The 20,341-nt window shown below is 53.9% G+C and overlaps 3 protein-coding genes across 3 annotated transcripts in view; 2 read left to right on the top strand and 1 right to left on the bottom strand.

The window, feature by feature from the left end:
- Positions 1-57, top strand: part of LOC146421296 (class II histocompatibility antigen, B-L beta chain-like) — a gene marked incomplete at its 5' end in the record, with an annotated part of 66,397 nt that extends 66,340 nt beyond the window's left edge. The window contains one exon of the mRNA XM_085047138.1: positions 49-57. Within this exon, the coding sequence (XP_084903264.1) occupies positions 49-57 (9 nt within the window). The remainder of the gene's footprint in view (positions 1-48) is intronic.
- An 808-nt stretch (positions 58-865) lies between these two features.
- On the top strand, positions 866-18,693 carry LOC146421294 (uncharacterized). Its single transcript, XM_085047535.1, has 3 exons — positions 866-1,019; positions 1,735-3,271; positions 17,625-18,693. The coding sequence occupies exons 1-3, from the start codon at positions 1,011-1,013 to the stop codon at positions 18,461-18,463; spliced, it is 2,385 nt and encodes a 794-aa protein (XP_084903661.1). The 5' UTR covers positions 866-1,010; the 3' UTR covers positions 18,464-18,693.
- LOC146421295 (killer cell lectin-like receptor subfamily B member 1C) lies at positions 13,697-14,547 on the bottom strand. Its single transcript, XM_085047517.1, has 3 exons — positions 14,404-14,547; positions 13,975-14,090; positions 13,697-13,887 (listed from the first exon to the last, which is right to left on the bottom strand). The coding sequence occupies exons 1-3, from the start codon at positions 14,518-14,520 to the stop codon at positions 13,785-13,787; spliced, it is 336 nt and encodes a 111-aa protein (XP_084903643.1). The 5' UTR covers positions 14,521-14,547; the 3' UTR covers positions 13,697-13,784.
- Positions 18,694-20,341: the final 1,648 nt, after the last annotated feature.

Genomic DNA, 20,341 nt, shown 5'->3' with positions numbered 1-20,341 from the left:
CCCCCGGGGCCCCCCAACCCGGTGTTACCCCCTTTTCTCTGCCCACAGATCTCCTGAGCCGCCGCCGGCCGCAGCTCCTCCCCGTGGCCTCGGGCCCGGCAGGGACCCCCCGCTCTGTTCCCGTGCTGATTGGGGGGGGGTCGTGTGTGTCCCCCCAGCCCTGCTGTCACTCTGACCCCGCCCGGCTGCTCCCAGTGCTCCCAATAAAGCTTCCCAGTTGGCCCCGTCGCGTTTTTTGGGGGGCACTGGGGGGGAACTTGGGGGAACCCCGCGGTGGGGCTGTGACTGGGGGGCAGACTTGACCCCGGAATGGATCGGGAATGAGGACCCCGTGTGTCCCCAAGTGTCACCCCGCTCTGGGGGCTTTGGGAGGCAGCGGAACCCCGACACGGCACACAGCGAACCCCAAAAAAGGCGCTGAGATCCCCTGAGCCCCCCAGAATCTCCAAACCCCATAGAAAAACAGCCCCCAAAAATAGCCCCGCGAAAATGAGCCAATGGGAGAAGGCGCTGAGCGATTCTGATCCAATCCGAGCTCGCGGCGCTGATGACTCTCCAGTTCCCAGGCAGACCCGCAGCGCCCAGCGCTCCCCACCCCAACCCCACCTGCGCCCCGCCTCGCCCCCAGCGCTTCCCGCCAGGCCAATTTGGGGAGGGGGCGCGTGGGGGGCGCCCAGGCCTGGCCCGGAGCCCAGCGCTGCCCCAGCCCGACCTGCCCCGGCTCCTGCCGCGGGATGCGACGGCGTGGGGAAAAGGGGCGAAAGGGTGGGCGCTGCGCTTGGGGGGAGGAGGAGAAGGGATGGAGGAGGAGGGATGAGGAAGGAGCGGCAGAAAGGCCGGAGATCCGAGCAGGAGGAGGCGGGATGAGGAAGGAGGAGGAGCCGCGGGAGGATGAAGGAGGAGAGAGGAAGAGGAGGAGCAGGAAGAGGTTGGAGGGAGGAAGAGGAGGAGCAGCAGAAGAAGCGCGGAGCTCTTTGTCTGTCGCGGCTCCGGGAGCATCGGCGCCCCGCATGGCGCAGGTGAGGGGGAGGAGGAAGTCGCCCCAAATGTCTCGGGGGTCCCCAAACGGCGTTTTTTCTCGGCGGGTGTTTGGAGCTCGCAGCTTCCGGGATTGAGCCCCAAATCTCGTGAAGGGTCGCTGGGAGGGTTTGATTGTGCGGGGGGAGTGTTTGGATGTGGCGGAAGGCCAAAGCTGAGGCGCCCGTGGGCCTTTGGGGAATATTTTGGGGGCTGCAGGTGGCCATGGCCGGTGTCGGGGTGGGAGTGGGACATGGGGCATGGGGTCCCCCCGGGAGAGCGGTGGAGGGGAAGGGCGGGAGCCCCGGAGTGGGGTGAGCGGAGAGGGGCGATCCCGGAGCTGGGGGAGCCCCGGCAGGCTGGAGAGGGGGGAGCGTGGATAAGGGGGAAGCCTGGGATCCCTGGAAGCGCGGAGCAGAGAATGAGGGGAGAAGGGACCCCTGGGACCCCCAAAGACCCCGGATCATCCCTAAGCGGGACCCTGGAAAATAGAGAAGCCCGGGAGCCACGGGAGCCCTATGACTGCCGGGAAGGGAGACCCTGAGGAGGCCAAAGTGAAAAGAGCAGAGTGGGGAAAATCCTGGGAGGATTTTGAGGTGAATGGTGGTGGTTTGTGGTTTTTATGGACATAAAACCCTGGGAGACATGCAGAGCTGGAGCTGGGCAGGAAGAACCCCTAGGGCAAGGCGCTGAGCCCTTGTTTTTCCCCCAAAGCAGGATTTGTCATTGCCAAGGCGTGACCAGATGGAGGAGGAGGAAAAGGCCCGGAGATGCTGCCCGAGGAGGAGCTGCAAACGCAGCCCAGGGAGCTGCGAGGAGGAAAGAGCCTCACTTTGCCGGGAAGGCGGCCGGAGATGCAGCCGGAGCTCGGGGCTGGGGGAGAAGCCTGAGGGCACAGAGAAGTCCCACAAGTGTGAGGAATGTGGGAAAAGCTTCAAAAAGAGATGTGAGCTGGTCAGGCACAAGATGATCCACACTGGGGAAAAACCCCACAAGTGTGGGGAATGTGGGAAAAGCCTCAGGTGGAGATGTGAGCTGATCGAGCATCAGAGGATCCACACAGGGGAAAAGCCCTATAAGTGTGGGGAATGTGGGAAAAGCTACAGGCGGAGATGTGAGCTGGTCTGGCAACAGAGGATCCACAGTGGGGAAAAACCCCATAAGTGTGGGGAATGTGGAAGGAGCTTCAGGCTGTTGTCCTTTCTTGTCCAGCACCAGAGGGTCCACACAGGGGAAAAGCCCTTTAAGTGTGGGGAGTGTGGGAAGAGCTTCAGCACGAGCTCCCACCTGAATGTGCACCAGAAGATCCACACTGGGGAAAAGGCCTATGAGTGTGGAGAATGTGGGAAGACCTTCTATGTGATGTCCAAGCTGAAACTGCACCAGAGGATCCACACTGGGGAAAAGCCCCACAAGTGTGGGCAGTGTGGGAAGAGCTTCAGCCACAGGTGCACCCTGATGCAGCACCAGGTGATCCACACTGGGGAAAAGCCCTACAAGTGTGGAGAATGTGGGAAGAGCTTCAGGCAGCGATTTCACCTGATCCAGCACAAGTTGATCCACACTGGGGAGAGACCCTACAAGTGTGGGAAGTTTGGGAAGAGGTTTCCAGCCAGCTCCAGTCTCCTCCTCCATGAGCGTGTTCACACAGACGAGAAGCCCTTCCGCTGCCCTGACTGCGGGAAGGGCTTCAAGCACAATGGCAACCTCATCACGCACCGGCGCATCCACACTGGCGAAAAGCCCTACGAGTGTGGGGAGTGTGGGAAGAGCTTCAGACAGAAATCTGAGCTGATTGTGCACCACAGGATCCACACTGGGGAGAAGCCCTATGAGTGTGGAGAATGTGGGAAGAGCTTCAAGTCGATGTCCGATCTGACGAAGCACCAGAAGATCCACACAGGGGAAAAGCCCCACAAGTGTGGGGAATGTAGGAAGAGCTTTAAAAACAAACCTGAGCTCATCAAGCACCAGAGGATCCACACGGGAGAAAAGCCCTACAAGTGTGGGAAATGTGGGAAGAGCTTCAGCAGGATGTCACACCTGATGCAGCACCAGGTGACCCACAGTGGGGAAAAGCCTTTTGAGTGCACGGAATGTGGGAAGAGCTTCGGGGACAGCTCCTACCTGATCCGGCACAAGAAGATCCACACCAGGGAGAGGCCCTATGAGTGTCCCAAATGTGGGAAGACGTTTCCAACCAGATCCCATCTCCTCCGCCATGAGCGCAATCACACCCAGGAGAGATCTTTCCGCTGCCCTGACTGCAAGAAGGGCTTCAAGCAAAACTCCACCCTTATCAGGCACCGGCGCATCCACACTGGGGAAAAGCCCTAAAAGTATGATACGTGTGGGAAGAGCTTCGCACAGAGCTCTAACTTGACTCGGCACGAACAGAGTCACAAGTGAAAGAAGTGTCCCGAGTGCAGGAAGAGCTTCACTGCTGCTCCAACTCCATCCCCAGTGGGAAGATCTCCAGTGGATGATCCTCAGTGATCCCCGCTGGGCAGAATCCTGGTGACCCCCATTCCAGGTGATCCCTGTCGGGTGGGGGGAATGTGTTTTAAATGGTCAAATTTTCCTTCTTCTCCTGCTCTGAGTTTGTTAGCAATAAATTCAATTCACATTGCCAATTCCGAGCCTGTTTTGTGCTCAAAGGTGTTTGATGAGGGATCTCTTAGCCAGGTCCTTCTATCAACTCAGGAAGCCTTGGTTCAATTTTCTCTCCCCATGGCGGCTGTGCAGGGCAGTGAGAGAGCAGCTCTGCTGGGTGCCTGGCATGGGGCCAGCGTCACCCCACTGCTATGTGCCATGGCCTCGTGTGGCCCTGTGCTCTGGAGTCAGCGCTGGTGTTGCTTTTTCCTTCCTGATGATTTTCTCTTTTGCATGAAAGGCTTATGAAGTGTCTCCGCTGTCCCTGACGTCCCCTGGGCGCCGGCAGCCGCGTCCCTTGGCCTGCTCCCCCTGGGCCGTTGCAGGGCGGCTGGCGGAGGCTGGGAGCTGCTGTGGGGGCCGTGGGGCTGCCCCGGGGACTGCGTGCCGAGGTGGGGCCGGGAGGTGCGGAGAACTTGGTCGCTATTTGCAGAGCAATGGCGCCTTGGGCCCGGGCCCGTTGCAGGGCTGTTCCTCATGTGCGGCTTTGGCCTCGGCCAGCCCGGGGGGCACTGAGAGTGTGGAGCTTGGGCTCTGCACACGCACGGAGTCACCTCCCTTTCCCTGAACTCGGGCATTTCTCCAACCTTCGGCTGAGCAGCAGCTCTGGTGCTGTGCCCATCCCGGGCAGGAGGCCAAGGAACTGCTGCTGCCCTTAGCGAGTGGGAGCTCAGTGTGAGCTGGAGCTGAAGGTGCTGTGAGCTGTGGGTGAGGCCGGGATGGAGCAGAGACTCCCCTGCAGCCCCGGCAGGACCCCAGGCTGGAGCAGGGGATGCCTGAGAGAGGGCAAAACTCTGTCACTCTCCTTACCCTGGGCAGGGAACAGAGCACATAACGAAAGGCTCGAGGGTCTGGTTAAGGGCAGAGAGACATTGTCACTGAATCTACGGGAAAAACAAAAACTCTCCAACATTTTTAATGTTAGAGAGCCAAGGCATTACTTAAATATCTGGCCAGGATGTTGTTCTGGGCAGGATGTACTAAGGGAATCATCTCATCCACACGTAGCCCAGGTGTGCAGAGAGAACCATTATTCCGGGATACATGGCTTTTACCTGATTTCTCAGGTATTTTATACAGTAAAAATACATAGACAAGCATTGGGTAAGTGTTCATTGGTTCAAAGTTGAGCAAACTCCCGATATTCAGTCTCTCATTGGATCTGAATTTCCTCACCTCTGATGCTAATTAGGTTTTTCATTCTTCACTCTTTCTTATCATTCTTTTACAGATCAGATGCCTTCATGCCTGCTGGAGGTGGTCTGGGGTAGATGTTTGTGATAGTCACTGATGTCCCGCAGATGTTCTGTTAATAGCCTTTATCTCTCTGGTTATCTTCGGGTCACTTCCCATCTCTTGATATGCTGAGTCCATCAGACTTCACCTGGTAGAACAATGCCCTGGAAGAAACCTAAATTCCGTTTTCTGGGGTTAAGTAGAACTTTTTGACTAAAGTTATAGAAAAATTTTAAACTGGTATATTTTCTGACAACATCACTCACTTGTCACGGGCACAACACACCTGACTTGGTGAAATTAATTGAATTTATTATCAAACAGACCAGAGCAAGAAAATAAGAAGTAAAATAATTCCTAACAAAACACCTCCCCCCAACCTTCCCTCCTTTCTGCGCTTCACTTTATCCCCCATTCCCTCCCTCCTCCCCACCCAGAGACACAGGGCATGGGGGTTACAGTCAGGTCATGTCATTCCTCTCCCTCAGGCAGAGGAATCCTTATCCTGCTCCAGCCTGGGGTCCATCCAGGGGACACAATCCCTCAGGAACAGGCTGCTGCAGCGGGGATCCCCCACGGGCCCAGAAGTCCTGCCAGGAGCCACTTCCATGGCTCTGCAGGAGCTTCCCATGGGCTCAGGGCCTCTCTCAGGCATCCCCTGCTCTGACCTGGGCTCCTGCCGGGGCTGCAGGGGAGTCCCTGCTCCATCCCGGCCTCAGCCCCAGCTCACAGCACCTTCAGCTCCAGGTCACACCGAGCTCCCGGCGGTTCAGGGCAGCAGCGGTTCCTTGGCCTCCTGCCCGGGCTGGGACATTGCAGGGCTGAGGAGCCAAAAAGAAAATTTCGGCCACAACGCCGGGATTGTGCCTGCAGTGACGGAGCTTGGGCTGCGCGGTGTGCAGAGCCCGCGCCTCGCTGCCATTGGCTGGCTGTGGTGTCACTCCTCATTCTCGCGCGGTGATTGGTCAGAGCGGGGACAAGCACATCCCCCTGTGCCGCCATTGCTGGAAGGTCAGTGAGGGCACGGCAGCGGCAGCGGCTGGAGAGGTGAGGCGGCGGAGCTCGGCAGTGATCGCCGCGCAGCGACCCGGGGACAGGAAAGACACCTCTGTCCTACCCACAGCAAACGAGACGAGCCAGCGCTGCTCCGGCACCGCCTCCTGCCGAGGCAGCAGCGGCAAGGAGACCGCGGGCAGCCGCTCCCTCAGCGGCCTCAGGCCAGTGGCAACACGGCGCCACAGCCAGGGAGGGAGGGAGACGGGAGAACGAAGCCGCCACAGCCCCCCTGCCGCCCCCTCCATCCCCTCCATCCGCCCGCAGCGAGCCCCGAGCCCCGGCACAAGCCAGCGCGGCTCCCACCTGCTCTGAGGCTGTTTTTGATCTCCCCGGGGTTCTCCAGAGACTCTCCGGCAGTGCCGACTGTGGTGCACGAGCGATGCGATGTGAGAGGAACGGCGTTTGTGTTTCCCTCCCCGAGAGCAGCAATGGGTGCGGCAGAGATGTGCAGAGATGAAATAAAACAGGTGATCGGGACGAGGGGCGGGCGGTGAATTTCTTTCAGACTCAGCCTCCTTCCTTGTGTAACTCCCGGGCTATTTTATTAAGGGAGAGGTGACTGCGCAATCCTTCAGATGAGAACGGGCTGAGCAAGAAGCTGCAGGAAGGAAGCTCTGCTGCCCTGAACAGGCTCGGCATGACCTGGAGCTGAAGGCTCTGGGAGCTGCGGATGAGTCCGGGATGGAGCAGGAATTCCCCTGCAGCCCCGGCAGGAGCCCAGGGTGGAGCAGGACAAGGATTTCTCTGTTTCTGCCCTGGTTCTGTTCACGTTTATCCTGCTGTGTGCACATTTTTATACACTTTTACCTTTTCTGCTAGTTAATCTTTCAGCTCCCTGCAGCGCCTTCAGGGGAACTGAAAATTCCTGTTCTCTGTCCTTGATCAAGTCTGCAATTTTTTTTGAGATTATGTCCTTTTAGATTCTTAGCATTCCCTTTCCCAGCACAAAGTGTCACAAGGACTCTGCCGGGGAATCCTGACACACCCAGGGCAGGCAGGTGGACATTCTGTTTAGTGTACCCAATGTAATTCACACCACATCTCACTTCATTTTCATCATATCTCACTTCATTCTCGATGTGCCCAATTTAATTTACAATGTCTCTGACTGCAGATACAATGTTATTCCTTCTCCCTCAATCCCATCGGGTTTGGGGGCAGAAATTGCATTCTCCACAGACCTGGAGCGTTTTTAATTCCAGAATAAATCCCCCATGAAATGCTGCCCAGCGTCACCGTGTGGCTCTGGGTGACAACAGCTGGCAGAGTCCTTTCCCCTTGGGCTGGAGAGGAGTCAGGGCAGAGCCCTTGAGGTGCTCCTGAGTCCTGCTGGAATTCCTGCCCTGCTGTGTCCAGCCCTAGACAAATGCCCACGGTAAATGTTTTACCCAAAAATAGGAGGGAGTTATTGAACTCTGGCTCACCTTTATCCCTGGTGTGAGAAAGCCAACAATAAAGCAGCTGATGACAGGACTTGAATTATTCCTCTGTCCCTGGGCTGGATCTTTATTCTCAACCAAAAATTGAAATCTCTTGTCCCCAAACCAGTGAGGATTCCTGACAGATTTTACTCAGTTGTAAATTAAAAATAGAATTCATCCTTTTTCCGTTTCTGTGGTCAATGTGGAGTGGGTAAATCCCACACAATTCCCAAAGTCTTGCTGACTTGTCCCACTGTTCTTGCTATAAAATGTGATGCTCTGGCTGAGGACATTCCTGGAGGAGCTCCAAAGTATAGAGTTATCAGATTTAGCAATATTTTCACTACTTCTTTTGCAGAGAAGCACTTCAGGCCATCTGAAAATTGCACTAATTAAAAGACATTTATAGCTCTCAATACATGGAAATTCTGTGAAGTCAATTTAGCAAAAACCTCGTAAGGAATTTCCAGATTTGAGAGCCCCCAATACTTTATTCACAGTATTGGGTTATTTCTTCGACATGTGCCACACTTTTGAGTCTTTCAAGGCAAAATTTGATCATTTTGGAGCTAATTCCTGTATTTTTAAGTGTTTTAACAATTTCTCAGCTCTCCAATGAGTGCATTGTTGCTCTCTGCTCACTCTTTCTCTCATAATCCCCTCAAGAACTGTCACTTCTCCAGCAGAGGTGGCTGTCCATCCCCTGGAGGGAAATCTAGAATTTAACACTTCAGTTCACTAACAATCTCTTTTCCATGTTCAGGTTGAATGCCTGGCAGAGAAATCTCTTGTTGTGAAACCAAAATGTGGATTGCTTTTCTCTTCAGATTCCTTATTACCTTGTCAGCCTATAAATTTCCTTATTTTGCCCTCATTGCATTTTCTTGTTGAGATGTTTAATATGGAATAAACTGCTCCTGTGCCTACCAAAAATCCCAATTTTCCATTTCCCAGAGGCAGAAACCTCTGGTTTTCTTCTTGATTTCTCTGCTGTTGCCAGGAGAAAGAGCTCAGAGGAGTCCTGGGTTTCACCTGAGGATCCCAAAGTCCATCCTGTTCCAAAATGTGTAGAAGCAAACCCACAAAAATGCACTTGGATTTGTTCTCAGTCTTCCTAATGGAGGTTGAGGAACTGAACTACTTCCGCTCCCACAAGACTCTACTGACTTAATCTCTAAATTATGTTATTTTATTGCCTTTTACCATCTTTTATTGCCTTTAGTCCTCTTTTATTGGATCTTTATCAACTCCTGAAGTTTGCCTGTTTATACCCTCTGTGGATTTGACTTCAGGCCTAAATTTTAACTTTCTTGCTTTTGTCAGTCTGAATGCTTAGAGCAGACTTGGCCTATGCTATAGCTGGAACAACAGTGAAAATAATTTGATTTATTATTGAACAAAGCAGAGCAGGAGAATGAGAAGTGAACCAAATCCTAAAGGAAACAACTTCCCCATATCTCTCCCTCCTTCCTGATTCCTCTGAGGACCCAAGGGCACAGGGGATTGGGGTCACAGCCAGCTCATGGCACTGCCACCCCCTCAGGGACAGAAATCCTTGTCCTGCTCCAGCCTGAGGTCTCTCCCAGGGGACACAACCCCTAAAAAAGGCTGCTCCAGTGGTGATTTCCCACAAGTGCCACCAGCAGTCACTTCCATGGCTCTGCAGGAGCTTCCCATGGGCTCAGAGCTTCTCTCAGGTATCTCCTGCTCCACTCTGGAGTCCTGCCAGAGCTGCTGGGGAGTCTCTGCTCCATCCCAGCTTCACCCACAGCAGCTCCTAGACCTCCAGCCCAGACCGGCACAGCGCCAACCACTGCAGTAACCGCATAAGACTTCGGGGAAAACGAGTAAACAAAATCGCTTTTCTGTTCCTTGTGCAGAGCCCGCCCCTCGCTCCCATTGGCTGATTTCTCCCGTCACTCATCCTTCTCGCGCGCTGATTGGTCAGAACGGGATACAGGAACCATCCCAGGCCGTCTCCGCTCCGCACTTCTCGGATAAACACCAGCGGGAGCAGAGAGCCTGCACTGCAATTTGGATTCGGCATGGGTTTGCCGCCGCCGCCACTGCTGCTGATGTCTCAGGAGTGAGATCTGTCTGCTAAGTGGGCAGTGAGTCAAGATATGAAGAGAGGATTAAGCTGCAGTGGTGCACAGGCTACAGGGGGTGCAGACATCATTCTGGTGCAAGATCCTGGTTATCAGAGGCAGAACAATGACAGTTCTATGTCTGGAATGAGTCAAGTCCAGGACAGTGCCTATGGCTCCATCTATGATAGTGCAGAAGTTCTCCAGGATCCTGAAAACAGGTGAGGAACCAAACACACAGACCTGCCTCGTGTACCAGATCCTGCTGGGCACAGGCAGGGAGAAGCTGCTTCTCTGTTGGAGCAGAGTGAATCCCAGCCCAGGGATGGGATTGGAGAGAAGTGCCAGGATGGATCAGCAATGGGAGTCACAGACAGAAAGAGCCTCAGAAGATATCTGGGTGAGTGCAGGGCCAGCACTGTGGCCTCTAGGGAGGGGACAATGGACAGTGTCAGCCCAGGAGCACGGGGCTGGCAGGGTGTGGCTGTGTCCAGGGCTATGAAACAGCCCTTGTGCTCTGCTGGGACTGACAGCCCTGGCCCTGGGCAGTTCTGCTGCTGCAGGCTGTCCCCTGTACCTATCCCTGGTTATCCCCAGGCCCTGTCCCTTTTTGTCCCCTGTTCCTGTCCCATGACTCCCTTGCTGCCAGCTGAGTGAGGGGCGAACGGGCTGGGGGTTGCTTCCTGCTTAGGACAGCTTCATCCTCACAGCCACAGCCTCTTTCCAGCTCCCTTTGAGTGGATCAGATCCCATCCCGTGCTCACCCTGCTGATGCTGACTCTGCTCCTGCTCCTGGCTGTGGCTCTGGCGGTGTCCTTGGCTGCTGTGTCAGGTAAGGAGGAGCAGCAGCCTCAGCCCAACCCCTCGGGGCACTGCGGGCTCACTGCTCCCTCACGGCCGGGATCGTCCCTCAGCCCCGCTCTGACCAATCAGCGCGCGGGAGAACGAGGAGTGACGGCTGAATCAGCCAATGGTGGTGGGTAGAGGGCTTTGAGCGGGAAAATCAGCCAATGGGAGCTCGGGCTGCTCCGTGAGGGGAGAATCCTCAGACCTTCTGTTCGCTCTGCAGCGACTATACACGGAGACACTCCGGTTACTCCAGTTACTGCGGTACATCTGACACTCCTCTGCTGCTGGCCGTCCCAATGACTGGGTTGGGTACAACAGGACCTGCTACTTCTTCTCGAGGGATCACCACTCCTGGGATCAGGCTCAGGCTCGGTGCTCTGAGCTTGGGGCCTCCCTGGTTGTGCTGAAGGACTGGGAAATGGTGAGTGAGGGGGTTTGGGGTGGCTGAGGGGAGCCTGGGAAGCCCCTGGGCCACGGGTGCAGCTCCCACTACTCCTCTCTCCTTGCCAGGAATTCTTCTTCCGCCTCAGCAAGAACGACGATTACTGTCTGGGGCTGCACAGACAGGGCCAGCGGCTGCAGTGGGTGGATGGCAGCAACTTCAACTCCTCGTGAGTCCTGGGGGGCACAGGCAGGGCCTGGGGGGCACAGGGGCACAAGGTGTCTCCCCATGGTGCCAGCACTGTCTCTGCTCCTCCTTGCAGGGTTCGTGTCCTGGGCAATGCAGAGTGTGTATTCCTGGTTGACAATATGCTCAGAAGTGGAAGCTGCTCAAATGAGATACAGTATATCTGCAGAAGACCCCAAACTCGCCTGTAAGAGGATAGATGAAGCAGCTCCTCCGTGCTGAGCAGTCAAAGGTTCATTTCTTCATCCCCAGCACAGGGAATTCCTTCCTCAGCTGCAGCATCTGCCTTGCATTTACCCTCAGGGTCACCTCAGTGTTTGTTCTCGTTATCATCTCAGTGCCTAGTCTCATGATCACCTCAGTGTCTCAGAGTTCCCTTAGTTTCTGATCTCAGTGTGATGAACCTGCAGGAGGAGGAAATGATGTGTGTGAGAAAGGTCCTCTCGTTATTTAAATTTTTAAAGAATTTATTCGCTCATTTATATAGCAAAAAACAACGATAAGAGGCTCAGAATATTTGTCTGCATTTACACAAAGCAAAATGCAGCGCTCACTATGGCTCACGTAACCTGCAGCCAGACAGCCTCGAGAGCTGTGTCACTACATTTCATTCCCCACAAATCCCACCCTATCACCACACTTAAGCCCTCCCCCAAGGTCCGAGGTGATTGGCTGGAGATTGTGTCAGTCCCTTCCATTGGCTTGTCGCTTGCTCCCAGTTGTCTGGGGTCTTGCCATAGGCTCGCTCTTCACCCCATGATCTCCTTGCATTTATCCCTTTATGTAAAAATCCCACTCAATTACTCAATCCCACTCAATCCTCCTTCAATTACTTCCCCAGTGTTCTGGAACATTCTAATCTTCGCTATCATTGAAATATATTATGTACCTAAGCTATAACTATCATTAACTTACAACAGAGGTATTAATTTGACACAATATCAACTGCCCAAAAATACAACCATTTGCAACAAACTCATTATCCTTCAACAAATGAACAATATCAACAACAACCATTAGAACCACTTTGATCATAACCCCTCCCACCAATTAATTATCATCTGTGAAAGCCAGCTCCAATAGCCTGTTTTTAACAATGTGGAAGCTGATATGTGGTTGTCTGGGCTTGGGAGTTCCTTTATCCTTCTGGAACCATCCCAGGACTAATCTTGTTTCTCTTGCACTACATATCTCTATAGTGATCTATTCTATATATACGGATGTAAGTCTGTGGAAAAAGATTTCAAAAACGTTCTCCTAACACTGTATTTCTATACTAAACTTTTATATATATGTTGCTCTACAAATTTGCATACAGAGCACCAACACGTGTTCCCATATGAATGTGACCTTCCTCGGTGTAAGGTGTCAAGAATGCCAAGGTGTGGATTTCACCCCACAGGGACCATTCCTGTAAGGGCTGGACTGATCCTTTGGGTCCCTTCCAACTCAGAGCATTCTTTGTGTGTCCCTGTGTGACCTCCATCAGTATTTATGGTGCCAATGTTGCTGTTGTTGTTATTTACAGTATTATTTTGTTACTTTTTTTAATAAATGCTTTTCAAGGCCGCACTGTCCCTCGTGTCCACTCAGCACCAGCAGCCCTGTCCCTTGCCCTGCTGCCCCTGCCCCGGGGGCTGCGTGCCGAGCCAGAGCCTCTTCCCAGTGCTCCCAGTCCTTCCCAAACTGGGCAAAAACGATTTGAGGAGTTTTCCGCCTGAAATCTCTCCCCTCCTGCACTCAGCCCAAGGGGTTTGGGGAGATTTTGGCTTTTTGGGGGAAATCAACGCGATGTGGGAACAAGGTGGGATTGTCCCTCAGCCGCGTTCTGACCAATCAGAGTTCGAGAACGAGGAGTGACGGGAAAATCAGCCAATCAAAACGAGCGATGGGCTTCGGGCGGGAACATCAGCCAATGGGTGCGAAGGGCGGGCTTTGGGTGGGTCTGTGAGGGGTTTGAAGCTCCCCGGAGCCTCAAAGTCAGACTCGGGATTGTCCTGGAATGTCCCGGGCTGGGCAGGAGGCCAAGGAACCGCTGTGATGAGTCCGGGATGGAGCAGAGACCTCCCTGCAGCCCCGGCAGGAGCCCAGGCCGGAGCAGGAGATACCTGAGAGAGACCCCGAGCCCGTGGGAAGCCCCTCAGAGCCATGGCAGGTGCTCCCGGCGGGACTCCCGGCCTGTTCCTGAGGGACTCTGCGGCGCCTCACAGGATTCCATCATTCCATTGTGAAATTCCACCTTCTGGCGGAGGCACTGGGCACTTCCACCTGAATTTGAGCCAATTTCATCAGGTTTGGGGACTTGGGGACATCGGCAGCACTGGATGGAACCAGAGGCGCGGGGAAGCAACTGGAGGGGAATTTGGGGCAGAGCAGAGCTTTGGGCTCTGCCGGAGCAGATGGGAGCGATCAGAGTTCACCATGCAGCACTGCTTGCAGGTTCTGTCAGTTGTTATGCGGGAGGAACTGAGGGTGGAGAATCAGCATTTACAGCTCTTTAACTTCAGGCAATGACAGTTCTCCTTGGACTCTCCCGGGGCACTCAGACCTTTCCAACCCCTCACTGACCCCAGGAGGGTCAATGTGCTCCCATTTCACTCCCAGGGTCTCTCAGACTTTTCTCTTAGAGAAAAACCTCAGAAGAGCAGAAAACCCCACAGCAGCTCTGGACCACACTGATGGCAACAACGGAGGAATCCCAAATGTGATGGCAATTTACTGTTGGTGTAAATGTTGTACTTTTAGCCCGGTAAAATAACAGTAAATTTACTGTTCCAGCTCAGCTCCCACATCCCCCCAAGCGTCTCTCCAGCCCCAGGTCAGAGTGTGGTGGCTTCTCTAGCAGATCTGCTGCAATACCAAGTTGCAGTTCTGAGGGATGATTTTGCTGCCCCTCATCTCCCCACAATCTCCAGGTTGCTCCCTGGGATCCACCTGGAACCTGTGGGTGCAGGAGAGAGCCTGGGTCACCCCTGGGGTCCCTCAGGGGACATTGGGGTGTTTGTGTCCCCTGACCCCCAGTGCTCACCGGTTCTGGTCCAGGCTGGAGCCATTCACCCACATCCAGCCTTTCCCAGCTTCAGGCATCCAGAGCCCAATCCAGACGTTACGCCTGGATTTCTGCAGGGATTCATTGAGGAATACCTTGGGAAAGGACAAGTGGTGATCCTGAGGGGCCATGGAGGTCACCCCAACATAGGCTCTGTCCTCAGCCCAGGACTGAGATCCATTGTGTCCCTCAGAGGCACCTGGGGGTGACACTGGGAAGGGGCTGATCTTGGGATTTTGGGAACCTCCTCACCCTTCCCAGGGTGCCTCCAGCCCCCCAGTCCACCCCACATTCCCAACCCCATCATTCCTTCATCAGCTCATCCCGATCCCAGGATTTTGGGAACCTCCAGCCCCCCAGGAGCAGCCCCTTGTCCTTCCCACATTCCCAACCCCAGCTTTCCCTCACCAGCTCATCCCGATCCTGCAGGACCAGCAGCATCACCCCCCGACTCTTGCACTCCTCCCAGCTCTTCCAAGTGTTCAGTTCAGTGGAATTCCAGTAGCACTTGGTCCTTCCCAGCATCCAGCCCGGGGAGCAAATCTTGCATCCCTGAGCTTCTGGAAAATGGGATCAGAGCTGGTCAGGTCACCAAGTCCTTACCTCACCCCTGGCACACCCAGAGAGGCATCAGTGTTTCATTCCCGTTTGTTTAATTTCCCTTTATTTGTTTCATTCCCTTTTGTTCCATTTTCTCCATTCCCGTTTGTTCCATTATTTTTTCCCATTCCTGTTTGTTCCTTTATTTTCTCCATTCCCATTCTCTCCCCAGCACACCCTAAGCTGCTCCTGGGGCTCCAATCTGGTTTTGCCACGAGATTTTGGGGAAGCTTGAGGAGCAGAGAAGCCTCGGGGTTGTTACCTGGCGGCTATGAGGGGCAGAGGAATTCCTGCAGCTCAGAGAGGACATTTTCCAGGCTTCCCTTGGTGTCCCCAAAATTCCCCATTTTGCTGCTTCCTGAATTCTGTGGCTGCCAGTGGAGAACTGGAGGAGAGGAGAAGAGAGGAGAGGAGAGGAGAGGAGAGGAGAGGAGAGGAGAGGAGAGGAGAGGAGAGGAGAGGAGAGGAGAGGAGAAAATCCCTCTTCATTCCCAAAAAACATCCGTTTGATTCCCTCCGAAAACCATTCTATCCCACAAAAAACCCATTTTTATTTCCCAGAATCTCCTTCCATTAAAGAAACCTCGCTCTCATTCCCCAAAAAACCCCGCTTTAAACCCCCAAAAATCCGTTTTATCCCAATATCATTCCCTCAAATTTCCACTTTATTCCCAAAACATTCATCTTTATTCCCCCCAAATCCGTTTTCCTTCACCAAAAAAATCCATTTTATTCCTCAAAAATCCGCTTCTATCTCCCAAATTACACTTTTATTCCCCAAAACTCCATTCCCAAAAATATCCTCTTTATTCCCCAAAAGCTATTATTCCCCAAAACTCCCACTTTTATTCCCAAAATCCCACTATTTTTCTCAAATCCCCTTCCATTCCCTAAAAACCCACTTCAAAACCCTAAAATTCCATTTTATTTCACAAATCCCATTTTATTCCCAAAATTCCACTTCACCCCTCAAAAACGAAATTTTATTTTGCAAAAAGCCTTCCACTTCCAAGCCATTTTATTCCTCAAAATCTCATTCCAGCCTCAAAAATCCTGCTCTTTTCCCCCAAAATACTGCATTTTAATTCCTAAAATCCCTTTTATTCCCCGTGTGTCTGAATTCAACAATTTAATAGAGTAACATTTAACAGCATTTAACCCAATTTATACCTCCATTTAACCTGATTTATAACAGAGTTTAGCAATTCAAGAGGAGTCACAGCTAACAACATTTAATCTGATTTATATTTGAATTTAACCTCATTTATACCTGAATTTAACCTGAGTTATACCTGAATTTAAAAATTCAAGAGCAGTAACACCCAACGGCATTTAACCGGATTTATACCTGAATTTAACCTAATTTATGCCTGAATTTAACAATTCCACAGCATTTAAGCTCCTTTATACCTGAATTTAAGAATTCAAGAGGAGTAACATAAGTAAGGGCATTAAACCTGAATTATGGATGTTTGTAACAATCCACAGGGGATAAACCAGAGGCGTAAAGGTGACTCATAACGGATGTTACAACTGAGCAAGGAAATCCACCTCTTTCCCGACCCTTTCCCGCACTCCGCCTCCAGCCATTCTCGGTATAATAAAGGCTGCAGCGTGCGCGGTTCAGATCGGGTGTGGCACTCGCCAGCGAGCGGAGCCCGGGGAGGCGGCAGCGGAGCTCGGAGAGGCTGTCCCAGCGCAGGTGGGAGCCGCGCTGGCTTGTGCCGGGGCTCGGGGCTCGCTGCGGGCGGATGGAGGGGGCGGCAGGGGGGCTGTGGCGGCTTCGTTCTCCCGTGTCACCCCGAATCCCGGTGTTTTTCTTGACCTGAGGCCGCTGAGGGAGCGGCTGCCCGCGGGATGCGACGGCGTGGGGAAAACGGGGGTGAAAGGGTGGGCGCTGGGCTTGGGGGGAGGGGGAGAAGGGATGGAGGAGGGATGAGGAAGGAGCGAGAGAAAGGCCGGAGATCCGAGCAGGAGGAGGCGGGATGAGGAAGGAGGAGGGGCGGGAGGAGGAGGAGAGAGGAAGCGGAGGAGCAGGAAGAGGTTGGAGAGAGGAAGAGGAGGAGCAGCAGAAGCAGCGCGGAGTTCTTTGTCTGCCGCGGCCCCGGGAGCATCGGCGTCCCGCATGCCGCAGGTGAGGGGGAGGAGGAAGTCGCCCCAAATGTCTCGGGGGTCCCCGAGCGGCGTTTTTTCTGGGCGGGTGTTTGGAGCTCGCAGCTTCCGGGATTGAGCCCCAAATCTCGTGAAGGGTCGCTGGGAGGGTTTGATTTTGCGGGGGGAATGTTTGGATGTGGCGGAAGGCCAAAGATGAGGCGCCAATGGCACTTTGGGGTATATTTTGGGGGCTGCAGGTGGGCATGGCCCGGTGTCGGGGTGGGAGTGGGACATGGGGCATGGGGTCCCCCCGGGAGAGCGGTGGAGGGGAAGGGCGGGAGCCCCGGAGTGGGGTGAGCGGAGAGGGGCGATGGCGGAGCTGGGGGAGCCCCGGCAGGCTGGAGAGGGGGGAGTGTGGATAAGGGGGAAGCCTGGGATCCCTGGAAGCGTGGAGCAGAGAATGAGGGGAGAAGGGACCCCTGGGACCCCCAAACCCCCGCATCATCCCTAAGCAGGACCTGGAAAATAGGGAAGCCCAGGAGCCACGGGAGCCCCATGAGTGCAGGGAAGGGAGACCCTGAGGGGGCCAAAGTGAAAAGACGAGACAGGGGGAAGTCCTGGGAGTGTTTTGAGGTGAGTGGTGGTGGTTTGTGGTTTTTATGGACACAAAACCCTGGGAGACATGCAGAGCTGGAGCTGGGCAGGAGGAACCCCCAGGGCAAGGCGCTGAGCCCTTGTTTTTCCCCCAGAGCAGGATTTGTCATTGCCAAGGCGTGGCCGGATGGAGGAGGAAGAAAAGGCCCGGAGATGCTGCCCAAGGAGGAGCTGCAAACGCAGCCCAGGGAGCTGTGAGGAGGAAAGAGCCTCACTGTGCCAGGAAGGCGGCCAGAGATGCAGCCGGAGCTCGGAGGTGGGGGAGAAGCCTGAGGGCAGAGAGAAGCCCCACAAGTGTGGGGAATGTGGGAAAAGCTTCAGGAGGAGATCTGAGCTGATCCGGCACCAGAGGATCCACACTGGGGAACGACCCTATGATTGTGAGGAATGTGGGAAGAGTTTTAGTGACAGCTCCACCCTGATCCAGCACAAGAAGATCCACACCGGGGTCAGGCCCTGTGAGTGTCCCAAGTGTGGGAAGAGGTTTCAGAGCAAATCCCATCTCCTCCGCCATGAGATTATTCACACGCAGGAGAGGCCTTTCCGCTGCCCTGACTGTGGGAAGGGCTTCCAGCACAACTTCACCCTCATCAGGCACCAGGTGATCCACACTGGGGAGAGGCCCTACGAGTGTGGGGAGTGTGGGAAGAGCTTCAGCCACCTATTCAGCCTGATGCAGCACCAGAGGATCCATACTGGGGAAAAGCCCTATGAGTGTGGGAAGTGTGGGAAGAGCTTCAGCCAGATGTCACACCTGATGCGGCACCGGCTGATCCACACAGGGGAAAAGCCCTACAATTGTGTAGAATGTGGAAAGAGCTTCAGAAAGAGCTCCTCCCTGGTCCAGCACAAGATGATCCACACAGGGGAGAGGCCCTACGAGTGTGGGAAGTGTGGGAAGAGGTTTCAGACCAGCTCCAATCTCCTCCTGCATGAGCGCATTCACACCCAGGAGAGGCCCTTCCGCTGCCCTGAGTGTGGGAAGGGCTTCAAGCAAAACTCCCACCTCATCACCCACCGGCGCATCCACACCGGGGAGAGACCCTATGAGTGTGGGGAGTGTGGGAAGAGCTTCTCAAGCAGGTCTAACTTGACTCAGCATCAACGGAAGCACCGGTGAGGGATGCCCTGCAAGTGCCTCAAGTGCAGGAAGAGGTTCATTGCTGCTCCAACTCCATCCTCTGTGGGAAGATCTGCAGTGGATGATCCCCAGTGATCCCCGTTGGGCAGAATCGTGGTGACCCCCATTCCAGGTGATTCCCATCGGGTAGGGGGAAGGTGTTGCGGTGATTTCTTTCCCTTCTCTTTGTGCTGCTGGGAGTTAGGAATAAATTTACTCCCTGTACTCAGGCTGTGTCTCTTGTGGGTTTGTGTTACCCCCAGCCCTGCTGTCACTCTGCCCCCACCCTGTTCCTCCCATTTTTTTAATGTAAAGCTTTCCCGTTCAGCTCGTGCCTTTTATGGGGGGCAGCAGGGGGGCTGTGATGGGAGAGCCAATAGAAAAGGGTTTGGAACTGCGGGTCTGCCTGGCAACATGAGAGTCATCCGCGCCGGGCAGTCTGACTGGCTGAAGGTTGCTCAGTGTGTTCCCCGATTGGCTCATTTTCTCAGGGCTTCCTTTTCGTGGCTATTTTTCTATGGGGTTTGGAGGTCGTTAGGGGTGCTGGGGTGGCTCAGAGGGGTCTCAGCGCCTTTTGGGGTTCGCTGGGTGCCATGTCGGGGTTCAGGTGCCTCCCAAAGCTCTCCAGATTGGGGTGACACTTGGGGACACACAGGGGTCCCTATTCCCAATCCATCCCAGGACCAGATCTGCCCCCCAGTCACAGCCCCACCACGGGGTACCCCCAAGTCCCTCCCCAGTGCCCCCCAATAAACATGGCCGAGGCCAACTGGGAAGTTATATTGGGAATACTGGGAGCAGCCGAGTGGGGTGAGAGTGACAGCAGGGCTGGGGGGACACACAACTCCCCCAAAATCAGCGCAAGGACAGAGCAGGAGTCCCGGCTGGGCCCGAGGCCATGGGGAAACATCTGAAGAAAGTAGTAACAGGGAGAGGGATGACTGATCTTGTGCAATCTATAACAAGCGAGGGTAAAACCTGTTGAGAAAACAACCCTGACAAAAGCAAGAGAGTAGTGTTAGCAGTGACAAAGGCAGGTCATCTCCCGGGAGATTACTGGCAAATAGGTTTTGCTGAAATGTCATAGAAGGAGGGATACAAACATGTATTGGTATTGGTTGTTATGTTCCGTGAATGGCCTGAAGCTTATCCCTGTCGCACCAATGCAGCAAAGGAAATAGTGAAAGCCTTGCTCAAGCATATAATTCCAAGGTTTGGGGTTCCTTTGGGAATGTCATCGGAGAGGGGACCACATTTTGTTGCAACCATGATTGGGGAAGTTAGCAAGATTCTGGGACTTACTTGGGACCTGCATACACCATACAGGCCCCAAGCAAGTGGCAAAGTTGAACGTATGAATGGAACCCTCAAGGCCCAGACTGGTAAGATCTGTCAAGAAACATCCATGACATGGGTTCAGGCTTTGCCTATGGCCTTACTGAGGGCCCACATACAACCAAGGCAGAGGGACAGTGTAAGTCCCTATGAAAGCCTATATGGCAAACCATATCAGGTTCCACATATCCCGGGGGAAATTCACATGAGGGGAAAAACTGATTTACAGAAATACTTAACAGCTTTAAGCTTCACTTTGCAGAAGCTCCAGAGATTCGTTGTGCAGTCCAAAGCTATAGGATTGGACACCCCTGCTCACCCATTTCGGCCTGGAAACTGGGTCTGCATCAAATGGTAGACCAGCAACCCCTTCCAAGCTAAGTGGAAGGGACCATTCCAAGTTTTGCTGACCTCCCCACTGCTGAAAAAGGTTGCTGGGAAAAGATCATGGATCCACTACTCCAGAGTGAAGAAAGCTTCTGCCCCTAAGACCAGTGAAAAAACAGAGACTGATGCAAATCAAGACAATGTAATTTAAATTGT

This window comes from Lichenostomus cassidix, unplaced genomic scaffold (genome assembly GCF_008360975.1).
Source record: "Lichenostomus cassidix isolate B80296 unplaced genomic scaffold, HeHo_3.0 HiC_scaffold_33, whole genome shotgun sequence".
In the NCBI taxonomy this organism is placed as follows: domain Eukaryota; kingdom Metazoa; phylum Chordata; class Aves; order Passeriformes; family Meliphagidae; genus Lichenostomus; species Lichenostomus cassidix.
Note: the sequence above shows the minus strand (reverse complement) of the source record. Positions and strands in the feature narration are given on the sequence as shown.